The sequence below is a fragment of the Oryzias latipes genome, chromosome 21 (genome assembly GCF_053564925.1).
Source record: "Oryzias latipes strain Hd-rR chromosome 21, Olatipes_Hd-rR_3.1".
Taxonomy (NCBI): Eukaryota; Metazoa; Chordata; class Actinopteri; order Beloniformes; family Adrianichthyidae; genus Oryzias; species Oryzias latipes.
The window spans coordinates 2,318,896-2,337,587 of record NC_136257.1 but is presented as its reverse complement, the minus strand read 5'-3'; the positions used below and the strand labels follow the sequence as shown (position 1 = coordinate 2,337,587).

The following is an 18,692-nucleotide window of genomic DNA, read 5'->3' as shown; positions in this document are numbered from 1 at the left end:
TGACGTCCTCCTAAAGACTACCTTGTAGTTTCCTTAACCGAATCCTCTTAAAAACTATTCCATGACACCACAATGATCAAACACAGCAACTCATTGAAGTCTGTCGGGATGAATGCAGGTTCATTAAAACAACATTTAATGGGACACACATTGCTTCTCACTGTTTCCCGGACAATCCATATGTCATAAACTTTTTTCAGCGTACCTTCATCCCCGACGTCTCCTCATCACTGCAGGTTCTGACCAAGTTAAAGCACACACAAAACGTCTCTTTGCCAATAACCGCCTTCCAGCACGCCTCAGCCATACCAAAGTAACAAGTAAAAACGGTTGTTCCCAACGTTCAAAACTGGTAATCGAAATATAAAGTTTTAAGAAGTAACTGTCGTGATAAGAATTGTATTGTTAAGCGCAGCACATCCGTCTTTCTCTTGTTGTTTTGATCCGCTCTTGTAGTTCCTGGCCAATGACTGAAGAGCTCTTGGTTTTATTTACCAGCTTTGGTCCGTAACAGAATTGGGTGCATGATGGCTGTCTGAATACAGACCACACGCAAGGTTCAAGACTCGATCCGGAACAAAGGATTTTTTCAGTCTGAATCCACCTTCTGTCTCAATCACACTATTAGGGGACATTTATATTGATCGACGGGGACTGCAGGAGCCTCAAACGAAGCACCAGATGAGCTTAAAAAATGAATTAACTTTAAGTGGTAATATAAGTACTCTGGGGATTCAGTGGCTTGCTTCGTTGTCTTCTCAAAATTGCAGCCATAAGAAGAAACAGATTAAAAAACCTTTGATTGCCTGCTCAAACAAACGGTAGAGCACATTTAGAAAACATGTCATATTCCCCCAAAGCAATAAGCAGCAGAAGAAATATTGTTTTTTAAATTATTTTTGACTTGGTTGGGTATTGACATGATCAGATCAATGTGATGAGAAAGGAGGAGATTACTGGGGAGACATAGCTGCCTTAAGCCGCTAATGTGTTAAAAATCTGAGCTTTAACAAAAGGGGGCCCCACTCCGTGGTAGTCATTTCTTACCTGGTCATGTGGCATGGATCACACAGCCATCCCTGCTCGTTCTTGTTGAAGTGGCTGCAGGACCTGCACACATAAAGCTGGCAGTCCAGACATTGGCGCTTGATGTTGACCAGGAACTTAAAGGCCTGAAGACAGCGAATGCAGTGGGATTCAGTCAGGCTGGTTCGGTTTCCAAGCAACTCTCTCTTGATGTCTTCCCTCTCGATCCTGGTTTTTAATTCTCTGTGGGTGGGGTGGGATGGGGGGGTGTATTAGCTGTATTGTATCTCCAACAACAGTCAAGCATGAACTGAAGTTCAGGATCACATCGGTAACCAACTACAGTGGGGCAAAAAAGTATTTAGTCAGCCACCATTTGTGATTGCAATTTTGATCATAGGTAAACCTCAACTATGAGAGACAAAATGAGAAAATAATTCATAAAATCCTATTGTCTGATTTTTAAAGAATTTGTTTGTAAATTTTGGTGGAAAATAAGTATTTGATCACCAAAACACAAACGAGCAGGATTTCTGTCTCTCACAGACCTGTAACTTCTTCTGTAGAGGATCCTCTGTCCTCCACTGGTTACCTGTATTAATGACTCCTGTTTGAACTGGTTATCTATAGAAGGACTCCTGTCCACAACCTCAAACAGTCACACTCCAAACTCCACTATGACCAAGACCTAAAATCTGTCTAAGGACACCAGAAACCAGATTGTTGACCTGCACCAGACTGGAAGACTGAATCTGCAACAGGTGAGCAGCTTGGAGTGAAGAAATCCTCATGTGGGGGCAATTATTAGGAAATGGAAGACAAGACCACTGAGAATCTCCCTCCGACTGGGGCTCCCCCCAAGATCTCACCCCGTGGGGTCAGAATGATCACAAGAACGGTGATCAAAAATCCCAGAATCCCACGGGGGACCTAGTGAATGACCTGCAGAGAGCTGGGACCAAAGTAACAAAGGCTACCATCAGGAACACACGACACCACCAGGAACTCAAACCCTGCAGGGCCAGACGTGTCCCCCTGCTAAAGCCAGTCCATGTGCAGAACCGTCTACAGTCTGCTAGAGAGCATTTGGAGGATCCAGAAGAGGATTGGGAGAATGTCCTATGGTCAGATGAAACCACAATAGAACTTTTTGGTAAGAACTCTACTGTTTGGAGGAGAAAGAATGCTGAGCTGCATCCAAAGAACACCAGACCTACTGTAAAGCATGGGGGTGGAAGCATCATGCTTTGGGGCTGTTTTTCAGCAAAGGGACCAGGACGACTGATCTGTGTAAAGGAAAGAATGAATGGGGCCGTGTATGGTCAGATTTGGAGTGACTTCCATCAGCATTAAAGATGAAACAGCTGGGTCTTTCAGCATGACAACCATCCCAAACACACGTTGCCCGGGTAACGAAGGAGTGGCTTCATAAGAAGCATTTCAAGGTCCTGGAGTGGCCTAGCCAGTCTCCAGATCTCAACCCCATAGAAAAGAAATGAAACATTCAGATTTCAACTGCAAGTTTAAAAGGACTCAGATTCTCAAGAAGACCAGAGTTTTTTATTTGGTCCAAGGCAGACTTTATCTCCCACCTCAACAAGACCAAGGAGGCATTCTATGTTTCAAAATGTTGAAAAACCCTGCAGAGATCTTTTTATTCCATTCTTTATGAACACTTAGCAGTTTAGTGCAGCTCAAGGGTGTTTTCATCCTGGAAAAGCCATTTGGTCCAGACCGAGTCCTGAACTTTGCATTTGGTCTGTGTTCAGACTGCCTTCAAGCAAACTATTACGGTATGTTACGAACCACAGTTTGTAAACATTCACTCATTGGCCAAAAATTAGGAGTGCGGGGCAAAACAACGATAGAAAGGACATTAGAAGTCCTGCGCTTTGCAATCCTTGTTGGCATAGCTTACTTATTCAAACTTTATGTTTTGCTGACCAATTTTAAACGTCTGTATCTACGTCAGGTACAACCCTTTCTACCTCGGCACGGCAGCTGCAAGGTGCTTACTGAGGAGGGGATGGCGCTAAGAAGGTACTCTGATAAGTGACATATAGATAGTGGGGAAAACAGTCTGAGAAGCAATGTGTATAATGTTAAAAGTTGTTTAAATGAGCCTGCATTCATCCAGCCACATTTCAATCAGTTGCATTGCTGCTCCATGTCTGTCTGCAGTTCCGTGTTTACATCACGTAAAGCCCGCCTATGGCTCGGGTTTTTCCCGCTTTGGGCACGGAGGCTTTACAGACTGAGGAAAGTCAGAGCAAACCAGAGCTCAGTCCGATTGGAAATGAACCGAGACCACCTTAAAAGATGGGTCCAAGAGCAGTTCCTGGTCCCAGACCAGGGTCCGCTTGGGTGTATTCAGACTGAAATATCTTTCCAGATTATCAGGGGAAATGATCTCTAGTTCACTTAAAGCAGACCAAATGTGTCCAGTCTCAATCTTTAATCTTTGTTTCGTGAATCCTTTAATTTAGACCAAAATTAGTATCACTATTTACAATATTGTATTTTGTGAGGACAAACCAGCAATATTTTCTACTTTTTACATTTGTCCAGGAGACACAGACATTGAAAAATTGGAATCCAGTGTGAGCTTTGAGGACTCCTGCAGTCACAGTGTTATTTGATTGTGTTGTCCCGGTTAAATGCTGAGTACAGCCTTCATTTGGATGTCTGAGCTTGACCACTTGACTTGCTTCACTGCATAAAAACTACAAACCTATTCAATTCTACGGTGGCCCAGAAAGGTCACAACACAACACATTAACTTTATACACAACACACTAACTTTACACACAACACATTAACTTTACACACAACACACTAACTTTACACACAACACACTAACTTTACACACAACACACTAACTTTACACACAACAGATTAACTTTACACACAACACATTAACTTTACACACAACACATTAACTTTACACACAACACATTAACTTAACACACAACACACTAACTTTACACACAACACATTAACTTTACACACAACACATTAACTTTACACACAACACATTAACTTAACACACAACACATTAACTTAACACACAACACATTAACTCACAACACAACACAATAACTCACAACACAACACAATAACTCACAACACAACACATTAACTCACAACACAACACATTAACTCACAACACAACACAATAACTCACAACACAACACATTAACTCACAACACAACACAATAACTCACAACACAACACATTAACTCACAACACAACACATTAACTCATGGCCCAGAAGGGTCACAACACAACACATTAACTTACCTCACAACACATTAACTCACAACGGAAGTAAAGCAGCAATTGAAGTGCTTTTATTCTGAAATTTCTACTGGGCTGGGCAGCTAACTACCTAACAGAAAGTAATGTCACAGTGAGCTGTGGAGGGAGCTGCACGCGTGCTCCTCTCCTCTCCTTTTTTCCGCTCCGTCCTCTCATACAGGCACGTGCAGTCCCCAACACACACGCACACACAGGACAGAGCGGAAAAAAGGAGAGGAGAGGAGCGCGCGCGTTCAGCGACAGAGGGGGGTGTCAGAGCAGAGGGAGGAGTGTGTGTTCATATTGTTTGTGTTTAGAGGAAGGAGAACCGTAGTCAAGACAAAGTTTCTGGCAACACTGCTGCTAGCTTCTCTTGTAGCAATAACATGCTCCCTCCACAGCTCACTGTGACATTACTTTCTGTTAGGTAGTTAGCTGCTCAGCCCAGTAGAAATTTCAGAATAAAAGCACTTCAATTGCTGCTTTACTTCCGTTGTGAGTTAATGTGTTGTGAGGTAAGTTAATGTGTTGTGTTGTGACCCTTCTGGGCCATGAGTTAATGTGTTGTGTTGTGAGTTAATGTGTTGTGTTGTGAGTTATTGTGTTGTGTTGTGAGTTAATGTGTTGTGTTGTGAGTTATTGTGTTGTGTTGTGAGTTAATGTGTTGTGTTGTGAGTTAATGTGTTGTGTGTTAAGTTAATGTGTTGTGTGTTAAGTTAATGTGTTGTGTGTAAAGTTAATGTGTTGTGTATAAAGTTAATGTGTTGTGTGTAAAGTTAATGTGTTGTGTGTAAAGTTAGTGTGTTGTGTATAAAGTTAATGTGTTGTGTTGTGACCCTTCTGGGCCACCGTACAATTCAATTCAATTCAATTTTATTTGTATAGCCCAAAATCACAACAACAGTCGTCTCGATGGGCTTCGAAGTAAAACATGAACTTAAAAGGATCACGAATACAAAGAGTTCAATAGGAAAATACTAAAATGAACTAACAAACTGACTATGCTATACTGGCATCCGTGCCCTTAGACCCCCCTTCGCGGTGAGGAAAAACTCCCAAAAAAAACGGATTCCGGAAAAAACGAAGAAACCTCAGGGGTGGGGGGGTGGGGGGGGGCATAACGACCAAAACAATATTCAACACAACCCCTTCCAGCTTCAGACTCATCATCCCCTCTGACCCTCTCTTCACCTCCAGAACATTCCTCCATCAGGATTTCTCCTTTCCTTTCTCTGTTCACACCATGATCAAACAGCTGGAAGCTGCTCCCTCCATAGCTTTGCTTTCTTTCTATCTGGTTCCCATGAACTAACAGGGTCTCCACCCTTCTTTCCATTACACCAACCAATTCTCTAGTTTTCTCTGTCAAAGTCCTTACATTCAAAGTTTCTATTCTCCTCCGTAACTCTTTTTCTCTCTCTCTCTCTCTGCCTGCAAACATGCACTCCTTCTCTCCTTCCACCATCAGTAGTCTACTTTCCACCAGCCCTCTGTGGGTCAACAGCACTCATTCTTATCCTTGATCGATTCAGTATAAGAGGTATTTTTGTGATTCATGTAATTGACTGGGCTTTGGTTTTATAACGGATGTCCGTCTTGCCACAATCCTCAGCAATGACCTGAATTTAGGAGCAGCACGTGAATGTACTAGATTAGATTACATCATCCTCAGTTGTACCCTGCTAAATTGGTTTGTAAAATCATAGAACAAATATTCACTTGTCATGACTTTTATGTTGGTTATTGGCCTTTTATCATGTGCTGATAAACTGAAAAAGGCACAAAGCTAGGGGATTAAAAGATTTCATTCCAGAGGGATTAACTCCCGAAGTTAATGAAAACAAAAGTGAGAGCGTGAAACTTCCCTTTAGTGGACTATGCACGAAAAGGAAAATCTGTCTTTTGTGCTAAAAGTGGGAATAAAAGGTAATGAAGAGACTTTTGATCTTTCTAACTTACCCAAGCCTGTCTTCCTCCTTCTTCCTCAGGTCAAAATCCCTTTGGATAACTTCCAACACATGCTTAGCCTCCTCATCTGTGAGCTTGGAGAGGTCCAACTTTTTGCCTGTAGCGCTGCCAGACATTGTGAAGCTGACGCCTGGAAGCTGTCTGATTTCCTGCTGCAGGGTCAAAAAGGGATAATGAGAAATAAAAATAGATAAAAATGTTTATCTGGGCACTAAGTTAAACTCAAGAAATACAATCCTAGTTTCAAAAGTCAAATTTCCACAGTTTTTCCAGGTAAGTTCACCTCACACAAACAGGAACATACCCAACATAACAAAACTGAGAAAGAAAGAAAATAGATTTAAAAACACATGTTTCCATTTTTTTTGGATGGATGGATGGATGGATGGATGGATGGAAAGATGGATGGATGCATGGATGGATGGAATGATGGATGGATGGATGGATGGATGGATGGATAGAATGATGGATGGATGGATGGATGGATGGATGGATAGAATGATGGATGGATGGATGGATGGATAGAATGATGGATGGATGGATGGAATGATGGATGGATGGATGGATGGATGCATGGATGGATGGAATGATGGATGGATGGATGGAATGATGGATGGATGGATGGATAGAATGATGGATGGATGGATGGAATGATGGATGGATGGATGGATGGATGGAAAGATGGATGGATGGATGGAATGATGGATGGATGGATAGATGGATGCATGGATGGATGGAATGATGGATGGATGGATGGAATGATGGATGGAATGATGGATGGATGGATGGATGGATGGATGGATGGATGGATGGATAGAATGATGGATGGATGGATGGATGGAATGATGGATGGATGGATGGATGGAATGATGGATGGAATGATGGATGGATGGATGGATGGATGGATGGATGGATGGATGGATAGAATGATGGATGGATGGATGGAATGATGGATGGATGGATGGAAAGATGGATGGATGGATGGATGGAATGATGGATGGAATGATAGAATGATGAATGGATGGATGGAATGATGGATGGATGGATGGAAAGATGGATGGATGGATGGAATGATGGATGGATGGATGGATAGAATGATGGATGGATGGATGGATGGATGGAATGATGGATGGATGGATAGAATGATGGATGGATGGATGGAATGATGGATGGATGGATGGATGGATGGAAAGATGGATGGATGGATGCATGGATGGATGGAATGATGGATGGATGGATGGAATGATGGATGGATGGATGGAATGATGGATGGATGGATAGAATGATGGATGGATGGATGGAATGATGGATGGATGGATGGATGGAAAGATGGATGGATGGAATGATGGATGGATGGATGGAATGATGGATGGATGGATGGATGGATGGAAAGATGGATGGATGGATGCATGGATGGATGGAATGATGGATGGATGGATGGAATGATGGATGGATGGATGGAATGATGGATGGATGGATGGATAGAAAGATGGATGGATGGATGCATGGATGGATGGAATGATGGATGGATGGATGGAATGATGGATGGATGGATGGAATGATGGATGGATGGATGGATGGAAAGATGGATGGATGGATGCATGGATGGATGGAATGATGGATGGATGGATGGAATGATGGATGGATGGATGGAATGATGGATGGATGTATGGATAATTGCTCTATCTTTGCTAGGTCCACTGCGTTTAGGCTTCTCACTCTTAAACTAACTTAAGACTTTTGTAATCATGAGCTATAATTTTCCTGTCGTACCTTTGACTGAAAAAATTAACAAAACCATTAGAGAAATGTTTTTCTCAAAAGTTTTGATTCAAATACAGAAGGATTTTGTTCAAAGATTCACCTTGTTTGGCTTAGAAGGATTAAAACAGAATCTCAACGGTAAAACCTGAAACATGAGGATCTCGGCTTCTGTGTTTGTTGAACTTTTGGGTTGGACAAAACTGAAAAATTGGAGACAAATACATAAAATTACATGTTTTTTTAAACGGTTGAGGAGATGTTGGAGAGGCTTGTCATTATTTTTCCATAACAAGCTCATTGCTTAAGGCTTGTAGCCTATTTGTGGAAGAAGCCTAACTTTCAGCCAAAGGTTTCAGGTTCCTTGGTGCGGTGACATCGCCTCAAACAAAGGTGTTCTCAGTCCCGCCTGCGACTGCAGAACACCTAAAGTGAGAAGGCCTCTTCACATTTCAGGACATAAACTCCATCATACATAGTGGCTAAACACTAAGCTAACACTGAGCAGCTGACATAACTGATCTTCATCTTTGATGGTCTGTGAGAAAAGCATCTTCAATCTCTAAAAGACAGACTATTGTAGTTTTTGAAGGAGGTTTTTTGGGGGTGTGGGGGTGGGGTAGGGTGTGTGACAGCAGTCATTACAGGAGGTGATAAGTCTTTGGATGGACAGAGAAAAGAAGCAACCGATGTTACATCGAGAGAAATATGTAGATAGAGAGATGCGATTCATAAGGGACTCAATGATGAAGATCTGTCAAGGATAACACCTAGACATTTACCTTGGAAAGGTTGACAACATATTAAATATAGATTTTTTTAATTTAACCTTTATTTTACCAGGAGTTGAGAGCAAGTTCTCATTTCCAGTGATGAGCTGGCAAGAAGGCCAAACGCAAAAGTAAAACCAGGACAACAGAAATACACAAAAAGAACAAAAGACAATAATCCATGACAAACACACAGAATCCAACAATAGTGACATTAAAGCAGACTAGTCTTTGGACTTTTTACTCTGATCCTTGTCAATTCAATTTTTTATGAGTCTGTTTATAAAAGGCTTTCAGTCGAAAGGTCAGTCGATCAAAATGAAACATTTCTGCTCAAAATGGATCCATTTCTCTGATTTTTGTTTGAACATTACAGCAGATTGAGATCTGTGCTGCGCAGAAGTATCTGGGAAATTCCTGTGATCTGAGAATATCTGACACTAAACGTCACCATAAAGCAGAACTTATACTATGATTCTGTCAGACCACCTGAACACGGTTAGACAATGATATTCTAAAGAGAGTCATGGATGATCTTTGCCTAATTGTTTTGTTTTTCACTGGGCCTAAAAAAAGTAATCTGACCTCAAGGGGCTGCTTAATCTAATTTCTGCCTCCAAGTGACCACTGATGAGGAAAAGCATGACACGAGGAAATCAACTTAAAAACAAAACATATCAGAATTCTTTAGCTAAAGAAAACACAACTTTTCTCACAGTTAATTTCAGCACACAACCCTCTTAACACTAACACTACGTGAAGAAGAAAACACAAACTGTTGATTAATATCTTGCTCAGGGTTCTACCTTCTTTGCTGCTTTTGCCAGGAGATCCTGATAGGATGGTAAACAGTCTGTAAACATACAGTTGAAAGTCAAGGCAGAATCCGTTCAGAATAAATCTAAAACTGACATGGAAAAATCACAAACGCACCATCTGGACGGCCCATATAAAGGCAGTAGCAGCTCAACAAAGTTTAAATGAATCGGGCAAATTTGTTACAACCAATGAAGCGTTTAATGAAACCCGGATCAATAACTGTAATATGGATTTTAAAATAGGTAAAGCATAGAAAACACTAATATGTGGTCCCAAACACCACCAGATCATGACAACACCCTGACTTACCTCTGGAGTGGTCCTGCAGCCTGGAGGCAGTTTCCCCTAAAGCTGGTCCTGAATGACTGCAGGGCAGACAGTAAGACCAATCACATGATCAGCAAAAAAGGCGGGGGGAGGGCCCACGGTCTGCTCAACCTAAATACCTAAGCAGACAGCCACTGCTGGAAGCCCTTGAACACATTTTACCACAAAGAAACACCCAGTGACCCAGAGGATGGCTCGAGTTTATCCTTGGTCACATGACCTTGGTAGATATCGAAGGAGGGGGTTGCTGATGCATAAATTATGAATAGGGCCCCTTTATTTTCTCTGTTCATGCTGAATTTGGGCAATGACAATAAGTAAGGACAGATCTGCTGCTGTCCATCACTACTTGTTTCACATTATTCTAGAAGTCCCATGGAGAATCTGAAGTTTTAGTGTGAAGGGGGAGACCAACATCCTAGGCAGCCGTGTCTAACCCCAAACCTTAACCCTTAGAGGTCAGCTGGGGGACAGATTTTTGATGGACACATGCAGCAGTTACTGTTAGTAGCCATGGAAGACATTTACCCTCTGACAAAACATCTCACTGCTGCAACGGCCTCTTGTTGTTGACTGAGCTTTATCCTTTCCATAGCAAACACATCTAGTTATCTTTCAGACTCTGGGCTCGACTTTACAGAATTGAATGTGTGGCAGGATGAGCTAATTAGTTTACTGCACAGGTGTAGCCCCTCCCACCATGGTGCTGCTAAGGAGCACCTGACTCGCGTACATGCACACACACGCACACACACATACTGGTTTCCATCTTCTGTGGGTACCAATTTTGTGGTCATCAGTTGCGGGGACCACCTTTTCCTTAGGTACTAGAACACTGAAAAAAATTAGGTGGCCTCAGAAAAAAAATCGTCATTATTTTCATGTTTGTCCTAGGTTTATGGATCGGCACATACATATACGTACATACATACATACATACATACATACATACATACATACATACATACATACATACATACATACATACATACATACATACATACATACATACATACATACATACATATACGTACATACATACATACATACATACATACATACATACATACATACATACATACATACATACATACATACATACATACATACATACATACATATGGGATTTAGTCCTTCACGCTGTGCGGTGCTGGCGGGGGACATCCTCATGCCTGGGTTCCTGACTGCCCCTGGTGGGTTGCCTATCCGTGTCTGGGGATGTCTCCTGGTCCTGAGATGGGTTGAAACTGTACTCTTGGGGCCTGCGTGTAGTCTGGCCAACGCCTGTCACGCCTAGGGTGGTTGGCCAGTCTTATTTGGTGGGGATGGTCTTTTGGATGGGGGATCCACTGGCAGGACAGTGCCTGGAGTGTTTGACTATTTGGGATACTCACTTGAACACTCAGGGGTGGCTCTGACTGGTCAAGTGCCTCTAGCCAATCTGTCTATGACTGGGGCTCCCCCTGGGTGAAGTGCCTGTGTCCGGGGACTTGTGTTAGAACCTGAGGGGCAGTTCTTGCTTGGCTCCTTTCTGTTTGTGTGGGGTCAGACTTAGGGAGAGCATTTTTCTTCTGATACATCATCTTGGTGTGGGGATGACCTGGCACCCCCTCCTCTTATATTTGTCTACATTTTGTAATATTGCCCACAGTGGAACCCAGACACTCACCCGAGCACCAGCACCCGCTGACTTTTGCACAGATAGAAGATTTGCAATTGTGATATTTGTCAGCGGAATGATAGGCAGTGTTCGTTAATCGCAGGAGATTTGTTCCATAAGTACTGTTCCCCACGATAAGTAAAATGTGAAAAGTAGAATTATAGATGTTCTAAGGTTGTAAAACTCCTCACCACAAATTATCCATTTTTTTCAGACACAGACATGAACATTTTCACACCTTTTTTTTTCTTGTTTAAAATCTCAAAGTTCAAACCTTCATAGACACAGAAGTCCAGTTTCATAGAATGAAAATAAAGATCTGATTGCGATCAAAGATTTATGTCAATCTGGCAAACTGCATGTGAAGATTGTCAACCTCAACAGCCAATGCACTCTAATGTAAATGCACTTGTGCCTTTATCTGACACAAGATCCTTTTCCACATCATCTACCATTGGACATGCAGATTTTCCTTGGAGCATTTTCAGATATTTTCACCAGAGGGTTAAGAAAGACAAAACAGTTCTCATTTTCTGTCTGACTCATAATTATTCACGAGGTAATGGATTTTATAAAATTTTTGACCTTTAAACTTTTATCTGAACATTAGATGCCCACAAACTTCATAGAGGAGCTTGAAGAATCACCCAAAATGTTTGTTTTGACCTTAAATCTTGGTGGAAAATAGGTTTGTTAAAAACCATGAACTACTGTGATAATGCTCATTTTCCTGTAATGAGAGTTGTTGATGGAAATCAGAGGGCTGAATCCTTATGACATGTTGTCATCAGTGCCAAATGGTGTCCTATTGAAAATATTTGTCTCTGGAACAAAAACATGTTTTCCATGTGAACAGAATCTGTTGGTAAAATAACATGCATGTCAATGTGGTCAGTTCCTGCTTTAAGAACTCACATCAGGGCTCATTCAAAGGCAAACTGAGGACACTGATGACTTATCCAAACAACTGCTGCTTGTCAGATCTTAACCAAGAAGCTGCCAAGTTCTGGGTCGATCTGCTGATTGACTCTCATCTGGACAGGAGTGTTTCATTCATTACTCTGCTTAAAAACATCCATTCACTCTGTTTTCCTAAAAGATGGAGTGAACCATGTGACAGAAAATTCAATTTTCTCATTGGCTCAAACACCAGTGCTTTGAATTTAAATTGAATAAATATGAAAACGTCCACTGGAGGGTTGCTTCCTCATTACTGTTCTTATTTCTGTCTTGTTTTTGTGTTTACTGTGTGCATGTTGTACTTTTTTGTTCCCGTGACTTAGGAGAAATTGCTCTGCAATAGGGAAGGTGAATCAAGAAAGGTCTGAACAGACCCAAAGAAAACATTTTTGACTAAAAGTTTTTGTTTTTATAACAGCTTTTCATTTAGATTTTATTTGTTGACAGCTTTTTAACAGTGTTTAATTACTGCTTTAGTGCTGAATTACTTGCTTTTTAACACCTTGAAACAGAGAGTTCTCACTTCAAACCGGTTCCGTTCAAAATGCACCCAAAATTCAGTTCATTTTCCTCCACTGCTGGTCGATGTACTTTGAGTATATAACTTTATATATATATATATATATATATATATATATATATATATATATATATATATATATATATATATATATATATATATATATATATATATATATATATAAATTTCATTGTATGCATGACAATGACAAATAAAGATCTATCTACCTAGGAGCCTTTTTCAAGCATCAGTTTCTCACAGAAAGGGTTTATAGATGACAGTGCTGGAAGTAACATCATTTAAGTATAATGGTGTTCCTTAAGGTGTTATAAGTTAAGTTATAGAGAAGAGAAGACAAATGTCTTCTGTGTGATGCAGTAGGGGGAGGGTGTTCCATTTAAGATCATGGTTGGTTAAAGAGTCAAGTGCATCCTGACGGGCCCCACGGCACATTGCAGCAGCCATCTAAATCAAGTGTGAAGTATTGTTTGTGTCACTCTGCCTTCCTTACAGAGAGTTGTATCTGGACCTGATCTCCTGTCTCCTGACCGGGTTTCTGACTCTGTTTGCCTGCCGCCTGCCCCGACTCTCCCCTGGATCTTGACCACCCCGTCTTTCCTCGGATGATCTCATGCCTGTTATTGACCCCCGCCTGCCTGACCCTGATTTAGCTTTGTGGAATTTTAGCTCAGCTAATAAACCTGCTGCACTTGGATCCAACCATCTGCCTGTTCTTGTGACAGTGGCACAGAATTTCGGTTCAGTATCCATCCCAAGCAAAAACTAAATTGTACATGTGTCATAACATCAAAAACTGCAATGTTGCCTAAACATTTAGCATTTAACACTTCTTGTAGTTTTGGTGCAGTGCTCAAAGAGGCTCAGTGTTCTCTGCTGCCAATTAGCGGTCAGGGGTTTATGTGGAAAACAAGAGTCAGACGCTAAAGAGGCTCATAAATAATTAAATAAACACAGTCTTGACTGCATTTTAAATTGATAAAAGTATCACCACATGATATATCACCATATCCATTTTCCCTACACTCCTAGAACCAACTTGAAAAGTATAACTTTATAAAACTGCGTGTGGTGTATCACTTATTAACCACACCCTTTAGCCAATCAGAATCAAGTATTCACCTGGACCATAGTATAAACAAATATACACCTTGTATGTCAGAGGATTCCTAACCCCCTACTGTAACAGTAACATCTGTCCAACACAAGAGGCCTCTAGCTCTAATCTGTTTGCTCAGTTGCTGGACAGGACAAGTTAAAAAACTAAAGGTGTCCTGGAGCCCCCGTTGGATGGCGAGTATTATTGGTGATGCATGACCATCAGAAGCACGGCATGGCAGCATCTTCCTGTCATAACAATAGGATCTGCACAGCAATGTCAGCTTTAGGCCCAGACTCTGTTTGTAATAAGCTCTGCAGCACCAGCACTTTACGGGAATCCCCTATTCTGGAAGCTTTCCATGGAAAAGTTTTTTATCACACGTGTAGCTTGGCGTCTGTGGCGCTCATGGTTTCAATGGTTGTTTTAAAAACCCGCCTAAACAAATACGTATAAAGTAGTTATCTTAAGAGGAGTTTGTCTGCCAGTGTGAACACGTTAGGCTCAGATATGCTGATGACAAAAATAGAATGTGAAGCTATACAGAGAAGAGCCAAATTGTCAGGGATGCCTTTTGTTGACTCTGAGCTCCTCTTCTACAGTTAGTGTTTTTATTTTTTAAGGTTTAAAGTTGGAAAACCTTTTTTATCTTATCAAGCTGGTGAGTGGGTCCTGGAAACATCTTTTCTTTACACAATTCAAATGAGCAATATGGCAGTGTCTTTTTTCTTTCTTAACCAAAGGAAATGGCGATGAAAGGACTATCACAGCAGCTCCTTGGATTTACCAAAATGATCATGAAGTGAGTTTGTTACACATTTGCATTGTCTTTCTTTCCCTAAGGATGCTCACATCAGTGAACAGTTTAATATTTTCACAAACAAGCTGGGTTTCAACAAAGCTGCCTAATAACTCAGAGACGGACTGTCAAAATGGTTTCCTGTTTGTGAAAACACAAATGTGTGTGCTATAAAGATGCTTTCAGAACAAAGATTTCTTGACCAAAAAACATTGTGTGCCAAAGAAACTGCAGTTTATAGGTCACGAACTGTGAGAAACTGTTACAAAAATGCTTTATGGAAACATTCAGCTTCAGAACAGAAGTCTTTACTGTTCACACAGCTGGAAACTGAAGAGGAACAAATCTTCTATATGTTTACAAATCTCCCCCCGCATATTGTTCCTGTATATCCAGAGATGGGTCTCACTTTAAAAGGCTCCTCTGTATGTGAGACTAAAACAAGTCAACATTTGTGGTCTTTTGAGCAAACTTGCCCTGAAACTTTGCCTGACGCATTGCTAGGTTTTTAACAGGTGAAACAGGAGGATCTTATCTAAAACCCCGCAGGAAATTAGATATAATTTTTTCCTATACAATTATCTATCAATGGTTGTTACCGTCAGTTTTTGCCATAAGACTGACAGACTATTCAATCATTCATTCATTCATTCATTCATTCATTCATTCATTCATTCATTCATTCATTCATTCATTCATTCATTCATTCATTCATTCATTCATCTTCTAATCCGTTTGTTCTCTTTTGAGGTAACGGGGCTGCTGGAGCCTATCTATAACTAACTGTTTACGATAATCTCTTTACTTCAGACGCCTAACAGAGTCTGTTATAGGCCATATGTTCTCTGCCTTTTAAACTATCTAAATCAGGGGTGTCAAACTCATTTCCACCGAGGGCCACATCAGCATAGTGGTTGTCCTCAAAGGGCCGGATATAACTTGTACATGTAACTAAATGTAATGAAACATACATGTAACTACTCCTTAATGTTAAACAACTAATTTATTTATTTATTATAACTTTTGAAAGTGACAATTACAGTTGCATAGAAAACATGTTTGCTAGTATTCTAGCATAAATCCTTTTAAATTTGATTCTGTCAGGTTAGGTTATATGGACAGTGTTTAAGTCCTGATGTATAGATGACCAATCCGATATTTCAAGGCAGATTCCCCCTAGATATGAATAAATACACACCAATTTTTATTTTTTATTTTAAGAAATCAAAAACTTTTATGCTCTCGGGGGCCACATAAAATGACATGGAGGGCCGCATTTGGCCCCCGGGCCTTGAGTTTGACATATGTGATCTAAATAAATGAAGATTTAATGTTTAGCTTTGACTCTGCTCCCCCTCCCCTTCCGTATATCATGGATTGCAGGCAAGACCCTTGTCTCTACTGCGTACCTATGAATCCACAAGGGGGCCTGAATCTGGGTCTCCCTGGATACAGTACAGGTTTGTGTCAGAAAGGACATCCGGCATAAAAATCTCTGCCAAACCACCTGTGTGGTTCAGTGAATGCTGATTCGCTGTGGCGACCCCTGAAGAGATGCTGACTTGCAGGTCTATCATGAGTCATTTTTAGAAAATTACTCCCGCAATAAATGAGGGAACACAAACAGAGCTCTACCCTGTCAGTCTGAAGAATGCTCGGCTTTTAACTAAACGTTCTAACTTCAGAAAAAGGCTTGGGCTCCCTGTTCCAGGTCACCATCTTTCTCCCTGAGCCACGGTTCTTTGCCTTGTCTGTTCGTTTGCTGCAGTCATAAACATGAAACAGTTTTTCCCCCTAAACAGAAAGGGCTCCCATCTCCACGTTGTGGTGATTTTGTATCTGCATGTAGGAGTTCTTGTCCATTTGTCAAACTTGCCGCCTCTGTTCTGTGTAACCCTGTCAGAACTGTACTCAGAATGGGGAACGAGGCTGTAAGCTTGGACAAAAATCATTCCCAGATGTGAAGCGGTGTGCCTCATAATCCAGCTCATTGAAATTATAACTTCTTAAGTAAATAGCACTGTAGGCCTGGACTGGAAAAGGTGAGAGCATCATGAGTCAGCTGCTAAACGTGCACCTCAAACACAGTCCCAGCGGGTTAGCAGCTCCACGATTCTGCATGCAAATGCATCGATGCTCATGCGAAGTGTTGTAGGGTTACCATGGCTGCTGGACTCTGCACTAATAAATCCCAGTTGTTAAATGAAGGCGCCCATTGAAAGTTCAATGGTGGGCATTGTTCAGTGGTGAGTCAGAGAAGCAGCAGAGGAATGAGAACTTTGAGGCTGAGCTTGGCAGAGTCAAAGGGAGATATGATGCACCAGAGACAAGTTTAGCTCTGGAAAAACAGAGGTTTGCCACTTTTGTGGGAACAGGCTATACTGTGTGTTCAGGAAGAGTCCTCAGCCTCAGCTACATTTTACTTGAATGTGCAGATTCACAATGTTTGATCTCAGGAACAAACTAAAGTTGTTGGCATTTCAAAGCCAGTTTCTTTGAAGAGCTGGTCTCAGGTCACAGTGAGTGCATGCTGTGGGTTTTCACCACTTTTTTTGTGCAGCTCAGGACCGCACATGAGAACATTTAGGAAGAACATTTCAAAACCATAATGGGTATGGGAATATGCAATGACAAGGCAACTGGGCATGTTACTTAGCATTTTTTGGAGGTTTGTTAAAGTAAACACTTTGTGGAGACAAGAAAAGAAAAAGGGCTCATAGGATGACTACTTCCAAATGTTGAGATGTGAAAAATGACAGACAGACTTTATGTTTGCAGCTAAAGAACTGGGATTGGAGAATTGAAAACATTTAACTAAAGTGAAGAACTTAGACCCTGTTTGGTCTCAAGTAAACTAATAAAACCTTTTTGCAGCTTCTTTGAAAACATTTATTCTAAGAGAACAAATGAGAATAAAACTGATCAGAAAAGGATCATAATGTAATTTCCTCTCCTGGTACCTCTGCTGTTAATATTCTGTTTCCTTTTTTATTGCAGAAGTTTCCAAAAATGACTCACAAAGGTGGGTATCTCTCTTTTTGCAGTTATTCTAGATGTCTTACAGAGGTAAAACGTCTTACCACACACTTTAAATACCCTTTTCTCAGACAGATATGATCCTTTTCCCGCTTGTTAAAACTCTTAGGGTCCAAACCTTCACAGAAGAAAAAATCCAGTTTTATAGAACAAAAAACAAAGATCTGCTCTCGATGCAAGGCGGGTTGTTGCTCAGAGCTTTCACCAAACTCACGGTGCGTCAGGGAAAGAAGATGACCTCAGCTGCTCTCAGCTAGTTATTATTTAAACCATGTTTGAAAGCTCTTTTTTGGGCTTTGGTGGCTTCTTTAAGTGATTATCTTCTTTGATGATCATATGATAAAAGAATGCATCAAAAGACAGAAGACCAGAAAGCTGTAATGCTAAATATTATTATTGCTGCGTCGGAACAGACTTGACAAAAATCAAAGGTTACATCAGTGACATGTTCAGCAGTGGACCTTCTGCACACCTTGTTTTCATTTCAAAATGGCATTGATTCATCCTAAAAGGGCTGAGGGAAATGAAAGGAAATGGGATCACTGACAGATGGTTTGCAGCTGGGCTCCTCATGTGTTCAACATATTTCTATTTTATAACTCATGGCCTTTTAGAGTTCCTTCTCTTGCTTT

General features: G+C 41.0%; 1 protein-coding gene across 5 annotated transcripts in view; it reads right to left on the bottom strand.

The window, feature by feature from the left end:
* The window catches only part of mlphb (melanophilin b), a 34,105-nt gene extending 23,116 nt beyond the window's left edge, over positions 1 to 10,989 (bottom strand). For 2 of the 5 annotated variants that reach the window (XM_078939071.1, XM_078939072.1), the window contains exons 1-4: positions 9,951 to 10,194; positions 9,629 to 9,675; positions 6,283 to 6,443; positions 1,048 to 1,269 (exon numbers count right to left, since the gene is read on the bottom strand). In XM_078939071.1, coding sequence (XP_078795197.1) covers positions 1,048 to 1,269; positions 6,283 to 6,407 — 347 coding nt within the window. In that variant the 5' untranslated portion in view covers positions 6,408 to 6,443; positions 9,629 to 9,675; positions 9,951 to 10,194. Of the gene's footprint in view, positions 1 to 1,047; positions 1,270 to 6,282; positions 6,444 to 9,628; positions 9,676 to 9,950 lie in introns of all 5 variants that reach the window. The other 3 variants (XM_004081384.5, XM_023951102.2, XM_078939073.1) reach the window with 2 other exon arrangements.
* Between the last annotated feature and the right edge of the window lie 7,703 nt (positions 10,990 to 18,692).